Source organism: Scyliorhinus canicula, chromosome 20 (genome assembly GCF_902713615.1).
Source record: "Scyliorhinus canicula chromosome 20, sScyCan1.1, whole genome shotgun sequence".
Classification (NCBI taxonomy): Eukaryota; Metazoa; Chordata; class Chondrichthyes; order Carcharhiniformes; family Scyliorhinidae; genus Scyliorhinus; species Scyliorhinus canicula.
The window spans coordinates 95,249,062-95,269,936 of NC_052165.1; the positions used below are offsets into that span (position 1 = coordinate 95,249,062).

The following is a 20,875-nucleotide window of genomic DNA, read 5'->3' on the forward strand; positions in this document are numbered from 1 at the left end:
CTTCATCCCATTCTCCATCACTCCTCTCCCTCTCTCCCCTTCATCCCATTCTCCATCCCTACTCTCTCTCCTTCATCCCATTCTCCATCCCTCCTCTCCCTCTATCCCCTTCATCCCATTCTCCATCCCTCCTGTCTCTCTCTCCTTCATCTCATTCTCTATCCCACCTCTCTCCCACTCCCCTTCATCCCATTCTCCATCTCTCCTCTCTCTCACTTCCCTTCATCCCATTCTCCATCCCTCCTCTCTCTCACTCCCCTTCATCACATTCTCCATCCCTCCTGTCTCTCACTCCTTCATCCCATTCTCCATCCCTCCCCTTCATCCCATTCTCCATCCCTCCTGTCTCTCACTCCCCTTCATCACATTCTCCATCCCTCCTGTCTCTCTCTCCTTCATCCCATTCTCTATCCCACCTCTCTCTCACTCCCCTTCATCCCATTCTCCATCCCTCCTCTCTCTCACTCCTCTTCATCCCATTCTCCATCCCTCCTGTCTCTCTCTCCACTTCATCCCATTCTCCATCCCTCCTCTCTCACTCCCCTTCATCCCATTCTCTATCCCACCTCTCTCTCACTCCCCTTCATCCCATTCTCCATTCCTCCTCTCACTCCCCTTCATCACATTCTCCATCCCTCCTGTCTCTCTCTCTCTCCTTCATCTCATTCTCCATCCCTCCTCTCTCTCTCTCCCCTTCATCTCATTATCCATCCCTCCTCTCTCTCTCTCCCCTTCATCCCATTCTACATTCCTCCTCTCTCACTCCCCTTCATCCCATTCTCCATCCCTCCTCTCTCTCTCTCCCCTTCATCCCATTCTCCATCCCTCCTCTCTCTCACTGCCCTTCATCCCATTCTCTATCCCTCATCTCTCTCACTCCCCTTCATCTCATTCTCCATTCCTCCTCTCTCACTCCCCTTCATCCCATTCTCCATCCCTCCTCTCTCTCACTCCTTCATCCCATTCTCCATCCCTCGTGTCTCTCTCTCCCCTTCATCCCATTTTCCATCCCTCCTCTCTCTCACTCCCCTTCATCCCATTCTCCATCCCTCCTCTCCCCTTCATCCCATTCTCCATCCCTCCTCTCTCTCCTTCATCCCATTCTCCATCCCTCCTCTCCCTCTCTCCCCTTCATCCCATTCTCCATCCCTCCTCTCTCTCTCTCTCTCCTTCATCCCATTCTCCATCCCTCCTCTCCCTCTCTCCCCTTCATCCCATTCTCCATCCCTCCTCTCTCTCTCTCCTTCATCCCATTCTCTATCCCACCTCTCTCCCACTCCCCTTCATCCCATTCTCCATCTCTCCTCTCTCTCACTTCCCTTCATCCCATTCTCCATCCCTCCTCTCCCTCTCTCCCCTTCATCCCATTCTCCATCCCTCCTCTCTCTCACTCCTTCATCCCATTCTCCATCCCTCGTGTCTCTCTCTCCCCTTCATCCCATTCTCCATCCCTCCTCTCTCTCACTCCCCTTCATCCCATTCTCCATCCCTCCTCTCTCACTCCCCTTCATCCCATTCCCCATCCCTCCTCTCCCTCTCTCCCCTTCATCCCATTCTCCATCCCTCCTCTCTCTCCTTCATCCCATTCTCCATCCCTCCTCTCTCTCTCTCTCTCCTTCATCCCATTCACCATCCCGCTTCTCCCTCTCTCCCCTTCATCCCATTCTCCATCCCTCCTCTCTCTCTCTCCTTCATCCCATTCTCCATCCCTCCCTCCTCCCTCTCTCCCCTTCATCCCATTCTCCATCCCTCCTCTCTCTCCTTCATCCCAATTCTCCATCCCTCCTCTCCCTCTATCCCCTTCATCCCATTCTCCATCCCTCCTCTCTCACTCCCTCATCCAATTCTCTAGCCCTCCTCTCCCTCTCTCCCCTTCATCTCATTTTCCATCCCTCCTCTCTCTCCTTCATCCCATTCTCCATCCCTCCTCTCCCTCTCTCCTTCATCCCATTCTCCATCCCTCCTCTCCCTCTCTCTCCTTAATCCCATTCTCCATCCCTCCTCTCTCTCCTTCATCCCATTCTCCATCCCTCCTCTCTCTCACCCCTTCATCCCATTCTCCATCCCTCCTGTCTCTCACTCCCCTTCATCCCATTCTCCATCCCTCCTCTCTCTCACTCCCCTTCATCCCATCCTCTCTCTCCCCTTCATCCCATTCTCCATCCTTCCTCTCTCTCACTCCACCATCCCATTCTCCATCTCTCCCACTCCCCTTCATCCCATTCTCCATCCCTCCTCTCTCTCACTCCCCTTCATCCCATTCTCCATCCCTCCTCTCTCTCACTCCCCTTCATCTCATTCTCCATCCCTCCTGTCTCTCACTCCTTCATCCCATTCTCCATCCCTCCCCTTCATCCCATTCTCCATCCCTCCTCTCTCTCACTCCCCTTCATCTCATTCTCCATCCCTCCTCTCCCTCTCTCCCCTTCATCCCATTCTCCATCCCTCCTCTCTCTCTCTCTCTCCTTCATCCCATTCTCCATCCCTCCTCTCTCACTCCCCTTCATCCCATTCTCCATCCCTCCTCTCTCCTTCATCCCATTCTCCATCCCTCCTCTCTCTCACTCCCCTTCATCCCATTCTCCATCCCTCCTGTCTCTCACTCCCCTTCATCCCATTCTCCATCCCTCCTCTCCCTCTCTCCCCTTCATCCCATTCTCCATCCCATTCTCTATCCCACCTCTCTCCCACTCCCCTTCATCCCATTCTCCATCTCTCCTCTCTCTCACTCCCTTCATCCCATTCTCCATCCCTCCTCTCCCCTCTCTCCCCTTCATCCCATTCTCCATCCCTCCTCTCTCCTCTCTCCTTCATCCCATTCTCCATCCCTCGTGTCTCTCTCTCCCCTTCATCCCATTCTCCATCCTCCTCTCTCTCACTCCCCTTCATCCCATTCTCCATCCCTCCTCTCTCACTCCCCTTCATCCCATTCCCCAGCCCTCCTCTCCTCTCTCCCCCTTCATCCCATTCTCCATCCCTCCTCTCTCTCTTCATCCCATTCTCCATCCCTCTCTCTCTCTCCTTCATCCCATTCACCATCCCGCTTCTCCCTCTCTCCCCTTCATCCCATTCTCCATCCCTCCTCTCTCTCTCTCCTTCATCCCATTCTCCATCCCTCCTCTCCCTCTCTCCCCTTCATCCCATTCTCCATCCCTCCTCTCTCTCCTTCATCCCAATTCTCCATCCCTCCTCTCCCTCTATCCCCTTCATCCCATTCTCCATCCCTCCTCTCTCACTCCCTCATCCAATTCTCTAGCCCTCCTCTCCCTCTCTCCCCTTCATCTCATTTTCCATCCCTCCTCTCTCTCCTTCATCCCATTCTCCATCCCTCCTCTCCCTCTCTCCTTCATCCCATTCTCCATCCCTCCTCTCCCTCTCTCTCCTTAATCCCATTCTCCATCCCTCCTCTCTCTCCTTCATCCCATTCTCCATCCCTCCTCTCTCTCACCCCTTCATCCCATTCTCCATCCCTCCTGTCTCTCACTCCCCTTCATCCCATTCTCCATCCCTCCTCTCTCTCACTCCCCTTCATCCCATCCTCTCTCTCCCCTTCATCCCATTCTCCATCCTTCCTCTCTCTCACTCCACTTCATCCCATTCTCCATCTCTACCACTCCCCTTCATCCCATTCTCCATCCCTCCTCTCTCTCACTCCCCTTCATCCCATTCTCCATCCCTCCTCTCTCTCACTCCTTCATCCCATTCTCCATCCCTCCCCTTCATCCCATTCTCCATCCCTCCTCTCTCTCACTCTCCCTTCATCTCATTCTCCATCCCTCCTCTCCCTCTCTCCCCTTCATCCCATTCTCCATCCCTCCTCTCTCTCTCTCTCTCCTTCATCCCATTCTCCATCCCTCCTCTCTCTCACTCCCCTTCATCCCATTCTCCATCCCTCCTCTCTCCTTCATCCCATTCTCCATCCCTCCTCTCTCTCACTCCCCTTCATCCCATTCTCCATCCCTCCTGTCTCTCACTCCCCTTCATCCCATTCTCCATCCCTCCTCTCTCACTCCCCTTCATCTCATTCTCCATCCCTCCTGTCTCTCTCTCCTTCATCCCATTCTCCATCCCTCCTCTCTCACACTCCCCTTCATCCCATTCTCCATCCCTCCTCTCTCTCCTTCATCCCATTCTCCATCCCTCCTCTCTCACTCCCCTTCATCTCATTCTCCATCCCTCCTGTCTCTCTCTCCTTCATCTCATTCTCAATCCCTCCTCTCCCACTCCCCTTCATCCCATTCTCCATCCCTCCTCTCTCTCACTCCACTTCATCTCATTCTCCATCCCTCCTGTCTCTCACTCCCCTTCATCCCATTCTCTATCCCTCCTATCTCTTTCTCGCCTACATCAAACTATCTATCGCTCCTTTCTCTTTCTCCTACATCCCATTCTCTATCCGGCCACTCTCTCTCCTGCACCCCATTCTCTAAACCTGCTCTTTCTGTCTCTCTCACTCCATCCCATTCTATCTATCTCTCCCTCTAATTCACTCTCTCCTACATCCCATTCTAAATCGCTGGCTTTAAAGCAGGCCAAGCAGGCCAGCAGCACGGTTGAATTCCCTTACCAGCCTCCCCGGACAGGCGCCGGAATGTGGCGACTAGGGGCTTTTCACAGTAACTTCATTGAAGCCTACTCGTGACAATAAGCAATTTTCATTTTCATTTCTTTCTCTCTCCTACATCCCATTCTCTATCTCGCTTTCTCTCTCCTACATCTTATTCTCTATCCCCCTGTCTCCCACATCCCATTCTCTATCCCTCTCTCCTACATCCCATTGTGGTATTGTGTGAAGCAAATAATGGCATGATGGGAAAACTAGTCAAGTCTTCTTGGTACAATTGAATTTAACCTAAGACACAGATTCAGAATACACATAGACAGCATGTCCTGAGAGTCTAGATAAGGCTTGGAACTAGAAGTAGTCTCAATACATAACAAGCTGAACAACTGTCTCTTCCTGTATGTAAACAACTTCTTCCCTTTCTTAAAACAAAGACAAGATAATGATATGAAACTCAAGTCCCCTAAAGGTCAGAAGGTGACGCCATTGTAACGATTATTACTTATGTTTTACTTTCAATCAAATTCCTGACCAAGCTGTATTCATGTTATCTTGATCCTATAATGTATAAGAATCGCCTTCTTTTCTGTACTATCGCAGACTTGGGACGGACTCCGCAGTTTGTAATTGACTGCTTTCCGACTCCAAGTATCAGCCATATACTGCTAGCAGTCAGTTCAAATTCGGAAATAAAGTTCAGTTTTGCTTACCTAATGAATGCTGTTTGAATTTCTCTATCACAGTCAAGACGCGGGGAAAATATACAATACAACACCATTCTCTCTCTCTCTCCTACATCCCATTCTCTATCCCTCTCTCTCTCTCCCACATCCCAATCTCTATCCCTCTCTCTATCTCTCTCTCCTACATTCCATTCTCTATCCCTCTCCCACATACCATTCTCTATCCCTCTCTCACCTACATCCCATTCTCTATCCCTCTCTCCTACATCCCATTCTCTATCCCCGTCTCCCACATCCCATTCTCTATCCCTCTCTCCTACATCCCATTCTCTATCCCTCTCTCTATCCCTCTCTCTCTCTCCCACATCCCAATCTCTATCGCTCTCTCTATCTCTCTCACCTACATTCCATTCTCTATCCCTCTCCCACATACCATTCTCTATCCCTCTCTCACCTACATCCCATTCTCTATCCCTCTCTCCTACATCCCATTCTCTATCCCTCTCTCCTACATCCCATTCTCTATCTCTCTCTCTCCTACATCCCATTCTCTATCTCCCTCTCCTGCATCCCATTCTCTATCTCTCTCTCCGACATCCCATTCTCTCTCTCTCCAACATCCCACTCTCTCTCTCTCTAACATCCCATTCTCTATCCCTCTCTCCAACAGCCCATTCTCTCTCCTACATCCCATTCTCTATCTCTCTCTCCTACATCCCATTTTCTCTCTCTCCTACATCCCATTCTCTATCTCTCCTACTTCCCATTCTCTATCTCTCCCTCCTACATCCCATTCTCTCTCTCTCCTACATCCCATTCTCTCTCTCTCTCTCTCCTACATCCCATTCTCTATCTCTCTCTCCTACATCCCATTCTCTCTCTCTCTCTCTCCTACATCCCATTCTCTATCTCTCTCTCCTACATCCCATTCTCTATCTCTCTCTCCTACATCCCATTCTCTCTCTCCTACATCCCATTCTCTATCTCTCTCTCCTACTTCCCATTCTCTATCTCTCCCTCCTACATCCCATTCTCTCTCTCTCTCCTACATCCCATTCTCTCTCTCTCTCCTACATCCCATTCTCTCTCTCTCTCTCCTACATCCCATTCTCTATCCCTCTCTCCTACATCCCATTCTCTATCTCTCCTACATCCCATTCTCTATCCCTCTCTCCTACATCCCATTCTCTATCCCTCTCTCCTACATCCCATTCTCTATCCCTCTCTCCTACATCCCATTCTCTATCTCTCTCTCCTACATCCCATTCTCTATCCCTCTCTCCTACATCCCATTCTCTATCTCTCTCTCCTACATCCCATTCTCTATCTCTCGGGAGGGGGCGGAGATCTAACGGTTTTTGCGCGAGCGGTGGCAGAGGGCGGTAATGGGGACATTCTGATTGGAGGATGGGTGGGAATGGGGACATTCTGATTGGAGGGGGGGGTGGAATGGAGACATTCTGATTGGAGGATGGGTGGGAACGGGGACATTCTGATTGGAGGATGCGGAGCGCGAGGGCGGTTCGGCCGGAGCGAGACCAACGGTGACCGGGAAGGGGGCGGGAATGCATGGCTCTGATTGGAGGAAAGAAGAAAGCGCGGGAAGGCAGAGCGAGCACCAACTGTCCCTCCTCACCCTCACACATCCCTCCCTCACTCTCTGCTCCCTTCCCACCCTCACCCATACCTCCCTCACTGTCTGCTCCCTCCTCACCCATCGCTCCCTCTCAGCCCCCTCCCCACCCTCACCCATCCCTCCCTCACTCTCTGCTCCCTCCTCACCCATCACTCCCTCTCAGCCCCCTCACACATCCCTCCCTCACTCTCTGCTCCCTCCCCACCCTCACCCTCAAACATCCCTCCCTCACTCTCTGCTCCCTCCTCACCCATCACTCCCTCTCAGCCCCCTCACCACCCTCACACATCACTCCCTCTCAGCCCCCTCACCACCCTCACACATCCCTCCCTCACTCTCTGCTACCTCCCCACCCTCACACATCCCTCCCTCACTCTCTGCTACCTCCCCACCCTCACACATCCCTCCCTCACTCTCTGCTCCCTCCCCACCCTCAAACATCCCTCCCTCACTCTGCTCCCTCCCCACCCTCACCCATCCCTCCCTCACTCTCTGCTCCCTCCCCACCCTCACCCATCCCTCCCTCACTCTCTGCTCCCTCCTCACCCTCAAACACCCCTCTCTTCTCACCCTCAAACACCCCTCCCTCACTCTCTCCTCACCCTCAAACACCCCTCCCTCACTCTCTCCTCCCTCCCTACTCTCACCCATCCCTCCCTACTCTCACCCATCCCTCCCTCACTCTCCTCACACTCAAACACGCTCCCTCACTCTCTGCTCCCTCCCACCCTCACCGTCAAACATCCCTCCCTCACTCTCTGCTCCCTCCCCACCCTCAGACATCCCTCCCTCACTCTCTGCTCCCTCCCCACCCTCAAACATCCCTCCCTCACTCTCTGCTCCCTCCCCACCCTCAGACATCCCTCCCTCACTCTCTTCTCCCTCCCCACCCTCAAACACCCCTCCCTCACTCTCTGCTCCCTCCCCACCCTCAGACATCCCTCCCTCACTCTCTTCTCCCTCCCCACCATCAAACACCCCTCCCTCACTCTCTGCTCCCTCTCCACCCTCCGTCAAACATCCATCCTTCACTCTCTGCTCCCTCCCACCCTCGCGGTCAAACATCCCTCCCTCACTCTCTGCTCCCTCCCCACCCTCAAACACCCCTCCCTCACTCTGCTCTCTCCCCACCCTCAGACATCCCTCCCTCACTCTCTTCTCCCTCTCCTTTCTCACCCTCACACATCCCTCCCTCACTCTCTGCTCCTTAACTACCCTCACCCTCAAATATCCCTCCCTCTCTCTTTTGACACCCAAACCGTCTCCCCAACCCCTCTCCTCAAACCCCCGTCCCGACCTTCCCTCCTCTCTCTTTACTGCCCCACCCACGCCTGTCTCCACCTCCTGCCTGTCCCCACTTCCCGCCCCACTTCGTCCTCCTTACTTGCTCCTCCCACCCTCCCCTCCTCAATCCAATCCCCTCCTCACTCTACCACCTCTCCCCACCCTCCAACTCCACTCCTCCACTCCATCCTCCTCCTCACTCCAGTCACCCACCCTTCTCCATCCATACCCTCTCCCCAGCCTCCTTACTTCACTTCCCCTCGCCACCCTACTCGCTCCCAACCCCTTCTCCACACTGCAGCCCTCTTTCCCACCCTCCTCATCCTCACTCCACTTCTAGCACAAACCCTCTCCCTCACTCGACTCCCTCCTCATCTCACTCCATTGCCACTACCTGCTGTCACCCTCTTCTGCCCTTTGCACTCCCCACTCTCCCTCTTCTCCATTCTCTCATTCTGCTACTCCTGACTTTTCCTCCCTTTCCCAACCTTTTGCTTTTTCCCCTTTCCCCTTCCTATGTTCCCTCCCTTACTCTCCCACTCTCTCTATCTCCCACTCCTCCTCATCCCCACTCTCTGCTCCCCTCTCACCCCCTCCTCACCCAACTCTCCTTCCTCTCCCCACAGCCCCTCCTCTCCCTTGAGTGGTGGCTCTTACAACACTTGAGAAGCTCAACACCGTCCAGGACAAAGCAGCTTTGCTTGATCAACACCCCATCCACAAACATTCACTCCCCTCACCACTGACACGGTGGCAGCCGTGTGGATACCGTCTACACGATGCACTGTCAGGAAGCCGAGGTAGTTTTAAGTGATCTACCTGTATTGGAAATTAAGGTATAGATTTAAGTCCGTTTAATTGAGCGCTTCTGTGTAAGAAAGGCTAACACTCCATGTCATAACCTGCCTGCTTACCACGGGACTAATGGCAATCCCACAATCCTTTGGGAGTATGAGCTTCCCCAATGAGGGGGTGCGGAGAAATCATTAGCAGATTCCCTGCGTAAATAAAGCTGGCCAGTTTGGAACCAGCTAGAGAGGAGTGAGCAGCAAGGGAGTTGCTGTTGTGTACGTATATCTATATATGTTATTGTAAATAAATGTTATTTCTTTCTATCCTTCAATTCATGCTGAATTCTTCGTGGCCCTCACAAAACTCCAGTTAGTTTTATGTTCAAGGTGTTTGCATGTAGGGGGATTTTGGTTAAATTTCAATCTTTGCCTACATTTTAAATTGAGAGTTTATGACATGAAAAGAAAAAAACAAGGTAAGAGAAGGACTGAACTGTTGCTTAGCAACCATGGGCCACCTTTAGGTTTGGAAGGCCCTAACTGGACCCAAGGCAGCTGGAGATTGCAGAACAATGGATTTCTGGACAAGAAAACAAGTTCCAGAAACTAACGAACAGATAGTTCTAGAAACCAGGGAATGAAAAGAAAAGTCCCAGGAAAACTGAAGTTAAGGGGAAAAGGGGAACTGGAATTTGAACAAGATTCACTGAAGTTAAAGACGGAGCTGAAAAGTACAGTCCTGGTGAAGTTGGCTGGAGCAAAGCCAGATATCTGAATCAATCCTAAGGTTAGTGACCTTATTAAAGCTGTGAAGGATTAGTGGCTGGGGACCCGAGAGAGTGTGACAGCTTGAATGCACGTGGCAATTCAATACTGAGGAATAGCGAAAGGAATGTTGGAAATCCTGGAAGTGGATCCTTGCTGAAACAGCTGAGGAAAAGAACTGTTTGGAAGCAGTTTCTAAACCATGTCTTTCCGGAGTTCGGAAAGGCGCGTGTGGAAGCCAGAGTCCAGTGTGACCAGTTGTATCACAGTGTACTAATAATGTGGGGGATTTGTGAGAAATTAACAGAAGCTTAATGGGGTGACATCTGCGACTGCGTTTCAGAGTGTGGTGTCTCTGACCGTAGTTGGCCTGTGAGTTTACAGGGACTCACTGTGTAACTGTACAGAATCTCTGTTTATTCTGGGTAAGGATCATTCACTGTAAACGTACAGAGTCACTGTTTATTCAGGGTAAGGATCACTCATTGTGTAACTGTACAGAGTCACTCTTTATTCAGTAGGGTGAGGATGACACACTGCAACTGTACAGAGCCACTGTTTATTCAGGATGAGGATCACTCACTGTAACTGTACAGAGTCACTATTCATTCAGCAGGATAAGGATCACTCAATCTGTAACTGTACAGAGTCACTGCTTATTCAGGGTGAGGATCACTCACCGTGTAACTGTACAGAGTCACTGTTTATTCAGGGTAAGGATCACTCACTGTAACTGTACAGAGTCACTGTTTATTCAGGTTGAGGATCACTCATTGTGTAACTGTACAGTCACTGTTTATTCAGGGTGTGGATCACTCACTGTGTAAATGTACAGAATCACTGTTTATTCAGGGTGTGGATCACTCACTCTGTAACTGTACAGAGTCACTGTTTATCCAGGGTGTGGATCACTCACTGTGTAACTGTCCAGAGTCACTATTCAGGGTGTGGATCACTCGCTGTGTAACTGTACAGATTCACTATTTATTCAGCAGGGTGAGGATCACTCACTGTGTAACTGTACAGAGTCACTGTTTATTCAGGGTAAGGATCACTCACTGTGTAATTGTACAGAGTCACTGTTGATTCAGGGTGAGGATCACTCACTGTGTTACTGTACAGAGTCACCGTTTATTCAGGGTAAGGATCACTCACTGTGTAACTGTACAGTCACTGTTTATTCAGGGTGTGGATCACTCACTGTGTAACTGTCCAGAGTCACTATTCAGGGTGTGGATCACTCGCTGTGTAACTGTACAGTCACTATTTATTCAGCAGGGTGAGGATCACTCACTGTGTAACTGTACAGAGTCACTGTTTATTCAGGGTGAGGATCACTCACTGTGTAACTGTACAGAGTCACTGTTTATTCAGGGTCAGGATCACTCTGTGTAACTGTACAGAGTCACTGTTTATTCAGCAGGGTGAGGATCACTCACTGTGTAACTATACAGAGTCACTGTTTATTCAGCAGGGTAAGGATCACTCACTGTGTAACTTGTTATGGTCCAGGATTTAGAGAATCCCAAAGTGTATCATGGAGTTCACCTGACGCACAACTTTTAATAGATTGTGGTCTGGGGAGCACACGACCCACTCTACAGGTGTGGTACAGCAGAAATGGAAAAGTATTTTTTCAAGCAAAACAATGTTTATTCTGTGAACTCAATTAACCTTTTTAAAACATCCAGTGAACATCTTAGCAACCAGTAAATCAAATACACCCACCAAAGAATACCAGACTAAGTAATCTGCATGCTGTCCTTTTAACACCCAGAAGACTTAACAAACCTTTAAACAGAAGCACATCAGGGTTGACGTTCAATACTGAAAACATTTATAATTCTGAATTCACCAAATGATTAAGAGATAGTCCTTCATAGCAGAGAGATCAACAGTACAGCTGCTTTGCCTGACTTCAGCAGCAACACATTGAAAAACGAAACCAAAAAGACAGACACACACCCAAGCTTTTCTCAAAGTGAAACTAAAAAGCAGAGCCAGAGCTCAGCTCCACCCACACTCTGACATCACTGCAGTAACATGTGCAGCCACACATTTCTTCAAAGCAACATTCTCATGACAAACTGCACAGTCACTGTTTATTCAGCAGGGTAAGGATCACTCACTGTAACTGTACAGGGTCACTGTTTATTCAGGGTAAGGATCACGAACTCTGTAACTGTACAGTCACTGTTTATTCAGGGTAAGGATCACTCACTGTGTAACTGTACAGAGTCACTTTATTCAGTGGAAGGATCACTCACTGTGTAACTGTACAGAGTCGCTGTTTATTCAGGGTAAGGATCACTCACTGTGTAACTGTACAGAGTCACTGTTTATTCAGGGTAAGGATCACTCACTGTGTAACTGTACAGAGTCACTGTTTATTCAGGGTAAGGATCACTCACTGTGTAACTGTACAGATGATGTGGAGATGCCGGCGTTGGACTGGGGTGAGCACAGTAAGAAGTCTTACAACACCAGGTTAAAGACAAACAGGTTTGTTTCAAACACGAGCTTTCGGAGCACGGCTCCTTCTTCAGGTGAATGGAAAGGCTTGTTCCAGAAATGTTTATATAGACACAGTCAGAGATGCCCCGGAATGCGAGCACCTGCAGGCAATCAAATCATCAAAGATGCAGAGAGAGAGGTAACTCCAGGTTAAAGAGGTGTGAATTGTCCCAAGCCAGTTCAGTCGGTAGGCCTCTGCAAGTCCAGGCTTGTTGGCCCCCACCTGGTGTTGTAAGACTTCTTACTGTAACTGTACAGAGTCACTGTTTATTCAGGGTAAGGATCACTCACTGTGTAACAGTACAGAGTCACTGTTTATTCAGGGTAAGGATCACTCACTGTGTAACTGTACAGAGTCACTGTTTATTCAGGGTGAGGATCACTCACTGTGTAACTGTACAGAGTCACTGTTTATTCAGCAGGGTGAGGATCACTCACTGAGTAACTGTACAGAGTCACTGTTTATTCAGGATAAGGATCACTCACTGTGTAACTGTACAGAGTCACTGTTTATTCAGGATAAGGATCACTCACTGTAACTGGACAGAGTCACTGTTTATTCAGGGTAAGGATCACTCACTGTGTAACTGTCCTAGAGGGGGAAAGGACAGTGTGTCTAACACACTGTGACACTGTCCCAGAGGGGGAAAGGACAGTGTATCTAACACACTGTGACACTGCCCCAGAGGGGGAAAGGACAGTGTATCTAACACACTGTGACATCCGGTCCTAGAGGGGGAAAGGACAGTGTATCTAACACACTGTGACACCCGGTCCCAGAGGGGGAAAGGACAGTATATCTAACACACTGTGACACTGTCCCAGAGGGGGAAAGGACAGTGTATCTAACACACTGTGACACTGTCCCAGAGGAGGAAAGGACAGTGTATCTAACACACTGTGACACTGTCCCAGAGGGGGAATGGACAGTGTATCTAACACACCGTGACACGCTGTCCCAGAGGGGGAAAGGACAGTGTATCTAACACACTGTGACACTGTCCCAGAGGGGGAATGGACAGTGTATCTAACACACTGTGACACTGTCCCACAGGGGGAAAGGACAGTGTATCTAACACACTGTGACACTGCCCCAGAGGGGGAAAGGACAGTGTATCTAACACACTGTGACACCCGGTCCCAGAGGGGGAAAGGACAGTTTCTAACACACTGTGACACCCGGTCCCAGAGGGGGAAAGGACAGTGTATCTAACACACTGTGACACCCGGTCCCAGAGGGGGAAAGGACAGTGTATCTAACACACTGTGACACTGTCCCAGAGGGGGAAAGGACAGTGTATCTAACACACTGTGACACTGTCCCAGAGGGGGAAAGGACAGTGTATCTAACACACTGTGACACTGTCCCAGAGGGGGAAAAGACAGTGTATCTAACACACTGTGACACTGTCCCAGAGGGGGAAAGGGCAGTGTATCTAACACACTGTGACACTGTCCCAGAGGGGGAAAGGACAGTGTATCTAACACACTGTGACACCCGGTCCCAGAGGGGGAAAGGACAGTGTATCTAACACACTGTGACACTGTCCCAGAGGGGGAAAGGGCAGTGTATCTAACACACTGTGACACTGTCCCAGAGGGGGAATGGGCAGTGTATCTAACACACTGTGCCACCCGGTCCCAGAGGGGGAAAGACAGCATATCAAAATAATAATGATAATCTTTCTATTGTCACAAGTAGACTTACATGCCTTGATGAGACCGCGCCTGGTGTATTTTGGTCTCCTCTGAGGAAGGATGTTCTTGCTCTCCAGGGAGTGCAGCGAAGGTTTACCAGACTGATTCCATGGATGGTGGGACTGTCATATGAGGAGAGATTGATGAGTTTAGGATTGTTCTGCCTGGTGTTCAGAAGAATGAGGGGGGATCTCATCGAGACTTATAAAAATCTAACTGGACTAGACAAGGTAGAGACAGGGAAGATGTTACCAATGATGTGGGTGTGTCCAGAACCAGGGGTCACAGTCTGAGGATTCAGGGTAAACCATTTTGGACAGATATAAGGAGACATTTTTTCACCCAAAGAGTGGTGAGCCTGTGGAATTCATCACCACGGGAAGTAGTTGATGCTAAAACTAAAGAGGGAGCTGGATATACCACTTGGAAAGAATGGGATCAAAGGCTATGGGGAGAAAGCAGGATTAGAAAGTTGGATGATCAGCCATGATCGTGATGAATGGCAGAGCAGGCTGGAAGGGCCAAAAGCCTCCTCCTGCTTCTATGGATCTATATTAACACTGCAATGAAGTTACTGGGAAAATCTCCTGTTCGCCACATTCCAGTGCCTGTTGGGTACACTGAGGGAGAATTCAGAATTCTCAGCTGGTACGGGAATTGAACCAGCGCTGCTGGCCTTGTTCGGCATTACAAACCAGCTGTCTAGCCCACTGAGCTGAACCATCCCTGTATCTAACATATGGTGACACCAGTGTGAGGCTGTGGGTCTCTGAGGAATCCACACAGATAAATCTGCAAATGGAATTTTGATCAGGGATATGTAATACATCAGGTCTAACATTTATTTTGAATCTTGTCTTTTCACATTCTGTCACCCAGTGTATTATTTGGACTCTGTGTTTCAGATCTGATCATGTTTATTTGCTTATTTTTACTTGTCACAGCCAGCCACACCGCCCTGTTTCAAAATCCACAAACTTTAATCTCTATTGATCTATCAACAAAAGGAGAGAGAGTGCAGAGGGAGATGACTGTGCAGGTTTGATCCAATCTTTGTCGTTCTCCGACGATGAAAGGTAGAAATCGGATTAATATTGGACGGTGTGGTTTGCAGAGACACCGCTCCCTTTTCTCACGCACGCTTTGGGAGGATCTCCTCCCTCTCGTGAGACAGTATTTGTGAGGAGGACTTTCCTGTTAACCCAGCGAGTTGTTGTGATCCGGAACGTGCTCCCTGTAAGAGCGGGGGAAGCAGAATCAATGGGAACAATCAGAATGGAGAATTGTGTTTTGCAGTGGACAAGGAGTGATTGGCCTGGCTGCAGATACATTGGTAAGAAGGGGCTCTTCACATTCTGTCTGCGAGGGTGACACATCGGCTCCACGTACGGCTGAAAGCGACGGCTGGATGGCTACTACCCGCCTTGTAGCTCAGTGCGGAATCGCAGGTCGGATCCCTTCATCCTCCGCACATAGTCAGCCTCGAAGGCCTTGTCCTGAGCGGCGGTGAAATGGTTCTTCCAGTCCCCCACCTCGCCTGCAGGGGAGAGATAGAAGCCAGAGCTGTTAACGACGGTGCTCTTGATGGAACCATCAATTCACCAGACACATGTTTCCGATGTGAATCTAGGCTTTAATCGACTTACTTCAGAGCCAGCCTGTTACCTGTCGATGAACTCGTAGTGACCCAGGCTGACTCTGGACACGGATACTTATACAGCTGCACTAGGGGAAGGAGTCGTACGCGGAACCAAGGTTGGAGCCCAGTACAAGTTCCTAAGTGCTCCCAGCGCTACTCCCCCTAGTGATAGGATGGCGCTACTGTGCTTACAATAACAGTGTGAATTAGTATATATACATTCATATATTACATTCACCACAGCCCTAAGAGGCCTCTCCCCTCTTCCCCGAGGAAAGGGTCAGGCTCCAGCCAGAGCTGAGGTGTATGCGGCATGCTGAACCCTGGACACAGAGATCAGGAAACGCACAGGCTCCAGTTCGGGCCTAGTGCCATTATCGCGAACTCTGCAGCACCAAACAACCTTCCCTGAGGGCAGGCTGCCCAGCAGGGTGTCCAAATTCTGGAATAAGTTAAGGGAGTTTTTCACTTGCTGGCAACGATATTGAACATTGTAGGTTTGGGGGAGAGGGGCGATGCGAGGCGATGGGGGCCGGTGCTTTCAGGGGAACCATGGGTACGGTGCTGCAATTTGGGCGGCCCAGAACATCTGTTCAAAAACAAACAGTGACCTTGTATTTCCCTCACAAATCAGACTCCCCTCACTCCACCATTCACTCTACCCCTCACTACGGGCGGTACTGTGGCACAGTGGTTACCACCACCGACTCACACCACCTGAGACCTGGGTTCAATTCCAGCGTCAGGTGACAGCCTGTGTGGGTGTTTGCACCTACTCCCCGTGTCTGCGTGAGTTTCCAGGTTAGGTACATTGGCTGTGCTGAATTGCCCCTTTGTGTCCAAAAGGTTAGGTTGGGTTATTTGGTTCTGTGGATTCGGATGGGGATGTCGGCCGAGGTGCTTTGCTCTTTCAGAGGGTCGGTGCAGACTCAATGGGCCGAATAGCCTCCTTTCCCAGCCCAGCCCCCCACCCCAACTCGCCAGGCGGACCCCCCGACAATCTCACCTTTCCTCATGAACGTGGACACAGTCTGGTCGAAGACAATGACTGGGACAGAAGTATAATTACTCATGGGGTTTTCCTTCATGGATTGGAAGGAGGGGTGCTGGACAATTCCATCAACAACTGCGTCTGGCAGCTCCTTCCCCAGGAACCTCATCACCTTCACAATTTCCCGCCTGGGATCCTGTTCTGAGAAAGTGGAGACGGCTTTCAACACTTTAATATTCCACACAGTTAGGGCAGAATGGCGACGCAGTGGCTAGCACGCTGCCTCACAGTGACACAGTGGCTAGCACGCTGCCTTACGGTGACACAGTGGTTAGCACGCTGCCTCACAATGACACAGTGGTTAGCACGCTGCCTCACGGTGACACAGTGGTTAGCACGCTGCCTCACGGTGACACAGTGGCTAGCACGCTGCCCCATAGAACATAGAACAGTACAGCACAGAACAGGCCCTTCGGCCCTCGATGTTGTGCCGAGCCATGATCACCCTACACAAACCCACGTATCCACCCTATACCCGTAACCCAACAACCCCCCCTTAACCTTACACTACGGGCAATTTAGCATGGCCAATCCACCTAACCCGCACATCTTTGGACTGTGGGAGGAAACCGGAGCACCCGGAGGAAACTCACGCGCACACGGGGAGGACGTGCAGACTCCACACAGACAGTGACCCAGCCGGGAATCGAACCTGGGACCCTGGGGCTGTGAAGCATTGATGCTAACCACCATGCTACCGTGAGGCCCCATGGTGACACAGTGGCTAGCACGCTGCCTCACAGTGACACAGTGGTTAGCACGCTGCCTCACAGTGACACAGTGGTTAGCACGCTGCCTCACAGTGACACAGTGGTTAGCACGCTGCCTCACAGTGACACAGTGGTTAGCACGCTGCCTCACAGTGACACAGTGGTTAGCACGCCGTCTCACGGTGACACAGTGGTTAGCACGCTGCCTTACAGTGACACAGTGGTTAGCACGCTGCCTTACAGTGACACAGTGGTTAGCACGCCGTCTCACGGTGACACAGTGGTTAGCACGCTGCCTCACGGTGACACAGTGGTTAGCACGCTGCCTCACAGTGACACAGTGGTTAGCACGCTGCCTCACGGTGACACAGTGGTTAGCACGCTGCCTCACAGTGACACAGTGGTTAGCACGCTGCCTCACGGTGACACAGTGGTTAGCACGCTGCCTCACAGTGACACCGTAGTTAGCACGCTGCCTCATGGTGACACAGTGGTTAGCACGCTGCCTCAGTGACACAGTGGTTAGCACGCCGTCTCACGGTGACACAGTGGTTAGCACGCTGCCTCACGGTGACACAGTGGTTAGCACGCTGCCTCACAGTGACACAGTGGTTAGCACACTGCCTCATGGTGACACAGTGGTTAGCACGCTGCCTCACAGTGACACAGTGGTTAGCACACTGCCTCATAGTGACACAGTGGTTAGCACGCTGCCTCACGGAGACACAGTGGTTAGCACGCTGCCTCATGGTGACACAGTGGTTAGCACGCTGCCTCACGGTGTCACAGTGGTTAGCACGCTGCCTCACGGAGACACAGTGGTTAGCACGCTGCCTCACAGTGACACAGTGGTTAGCACGCTGCCTCACGGTGACACAGTGGTTAGCACGCTGCCTCACAGTGACACAGTGGTTAGCACGCTGCCTTACAGTGACACAGTGGTTAGCACGCTGCCTCACGGTGACACAGTGGTTAGCACGCTGCCTCATGGTGACACAATGGTTAGCACGCTGCCTCACGGTGATGTAGTGGTTAGCACGCTGCCTCATGGTGACACAGTGGTTAGCACGCTGCCTCATGGTGACACAGTGGTTAGCACGCTGTCTCACGGTGACACAGTGGCTAGCACGCTGCCTCACGGTGACACAATGGTTAGCACGCTGCCTCACAGTGACACAGTGGTTAGCACGCTGCCTCACGGTGACACAGTGGTTACCACGCTGCCTCACAGTAGCACAGTGGTTAGCGCGCTGCCTCATGGTGACACAGTGGTTAGCACGCTGCCTCACGGTGACACAGTGGTTAGCACGCTGCCTCATGGTGACACAGCGTTTAGCACGCTGCCTCACAGTGACGCAGTGGTTAGCACGCTGCCTCACAGTAGCACAGTGGTTAGCACGCTGCCTTACAGTGACACAGTGGTTAGCACGCTGCCTTACAGTGACACAGTGGTTAGCACGCTGCCTCACGGTGACACAGTGGTTAGCACGCTGCCTCACGGTGACACAGTGGTTAGCACGCTGCCTCACAGTGACACAGTGGTTAGCACACTGCCTCATGGTGACACAGTGGTTAGCACGCTGCCTCACAGTGACACAGTGGTTAGCACGCTGCCTCATAGTGACACAGTGGTTAGCACGCTGCCTCACGGAGACACAGTGGTTAGCACGCTGCCTCATGGTGACACAGTGGTTAGCACGCTGCCTCACGGTGTCACAGTGGTTAGCACGCTGCCTCACGGAGACACAGTGGTTAGCACGCTGCCTCACAGTGACACAGTGGTTAGCACGCTGCCTCACGGTGACACAGTGGTTAGCACGCTGCCTCACAGTGACACAGTGGTTAGCACGCTGCCTCACAGTGACACAGTGGTTAGCACGCTGCCTCACGGAGACACAGTGGTTAGCACGCTGCCTCATGGTGACACAATGGTTAGCACGCTGCCTCACGGTGATGTAGTGGTTAGCACGCTGCCTCATGGTGACACAGTGGTTAGCACGCTGCCTCACAGTGACACAGTGGTTAGCACGCTGCCTCACGGTGACACAGTGGTTAGCTCGCTGCCTCATGGTGACACAGTGGTTAGCACGCTGTCTCACGGTGACACAGTGGCTAGCACGCTGCCTCACGGTGACACAATGGTTAGCACGCTGCCTCACAGTGACACAGTGGTTAGCACGCTGCCTCACGGTGACACAGTGGTTACCATGCTGCCTCACAGTAGCACAGTGGTTAGCACGCTGCCTCATGGTGACACAGTGGTTAGCACGCTGCCTCACGGTGACACAGTGGTTAGCACGCTGCCTCATGGTGACACAGCGTTTAGCACGCTGCCTCACAGTGACACAGTGGTTAGCACGCTGCCTCACGGTGACATAGTGGTTAGCACGCTGCCTCACAGACACAGTGGTTAGCACGCTGCCTCACAGTGACACAGTGGTTAGCACGCTGCCTCACGGTGACACAGTGGTTAGCACGCTGCCTCACGATGACACAATGGTTAGCACGCTGCCTCACGGTGACACAGTGGCTAGCACGCTGCCTCACGGTGACACAGTGGTTAGCACGCTGCCTCACGGTGACACAATGGTTAGGACGCTGCCTCACGGTGACACAGTGGTTAGCACGCTGCCTCACGGTGACACAGTGGTTAGCACGCTGCCTCACGGTGATGTAGTGGTTAGCATGCTGCCTCACGGTGACACAATGGTTAGCACGCTGCCTCACGGTGACACAGTGGTTAGCACGCTGCCTCACGGTGACATAGTGGTTAGCACGCTGCCTTACAGTGACACAGTGGTTAGCACGCTGCCTCACGGTTACACAGTAGTTAGCACGCTGCCTCACGGTGACACAGTGGTTAGCACGCTGCCTCACGGTAGCAAAGGGGTTAGCACGCTGCCTCATGGTGACACAGTGGTTAGCACGCTGCTTCACGGTGACACAGTGGTTAGCACGCTGCCTCACAGTGACACAGTGGTTAGCACGCTGCCTCACGGTGACACAGTGGTTAGCACGCTGCCTCACGGTTACACAGTGGTTAGCACCCTACCTCATGGTGACACAGTGGTTAGCACGCTGCCTCACGGTGACACAGTGGTTAGCACGCTGTCTCACAGTGACACAGTGGTTAGCTCGCTGCCTCACAGTAGCACAGTGGTTAGCACGCTGCCTCACGGTTACACAGTGGTTAGCACGCTGCCTCACGGTGACACAGTGGTTAGCACGCTGCCTCATGGTGACACAGTGGTTAGCACGCTGCCTCACGGTGACACAGTGGTTAGCATGCTGCCTCACGGTGACACAATGGTTAGCACGCTGCCTCACGGTGACACAGTGGTTAGCACGCTGCCTCACGGTGACATAGTGGTTAGCACGCTGCCTTACAGTTACACAGTGGTTAGCACGCTGCCTCACGGTTACACAGTGGTTAGCACGCTGCCTCACGGTGACACAGTGGTTAGCACGCTGCCTCACGGTAGCAAAGGGTTAGCACGCTGCCTCATGGTGACACAGTGGTTAGCACGCTGCTTCACGGTG

At 51.6% G+C, this 20,875-nt stretch overlaps 1 protein-coding gene across 1 annotated transcript in view; it reads right to left on the reverse strand.

The window, feature by feature from the left end:
* Positions 1-14,894: 14,894 nt before the first annotated feature.
* The window catches only part of LOC119955133 (sulfotransferase family cytosolic 1B member 1-like), a 28,123-nt gene continuing 22,142 nt past the window's right edge, over positions 14,895-20,875 (reverse strand). Inside the window, exons 6-7 of the mRNA XM_038781037.1 lie at positions 16,581-16,761; positions 14,895-15,472 (exon numbers count right to left, since the gene is read on the reverse strand). Coding sequence (XP_038636965.1) covers positions 15,351-15,472; positions 16,581-16,761 — 303 coding nt within the window. The 3' untranslated portion in view covers positions 14,895-15,350. The remainder of the gene's footprint in view (positions 15,473-16,580; positions 16,762-20,875) is intronic.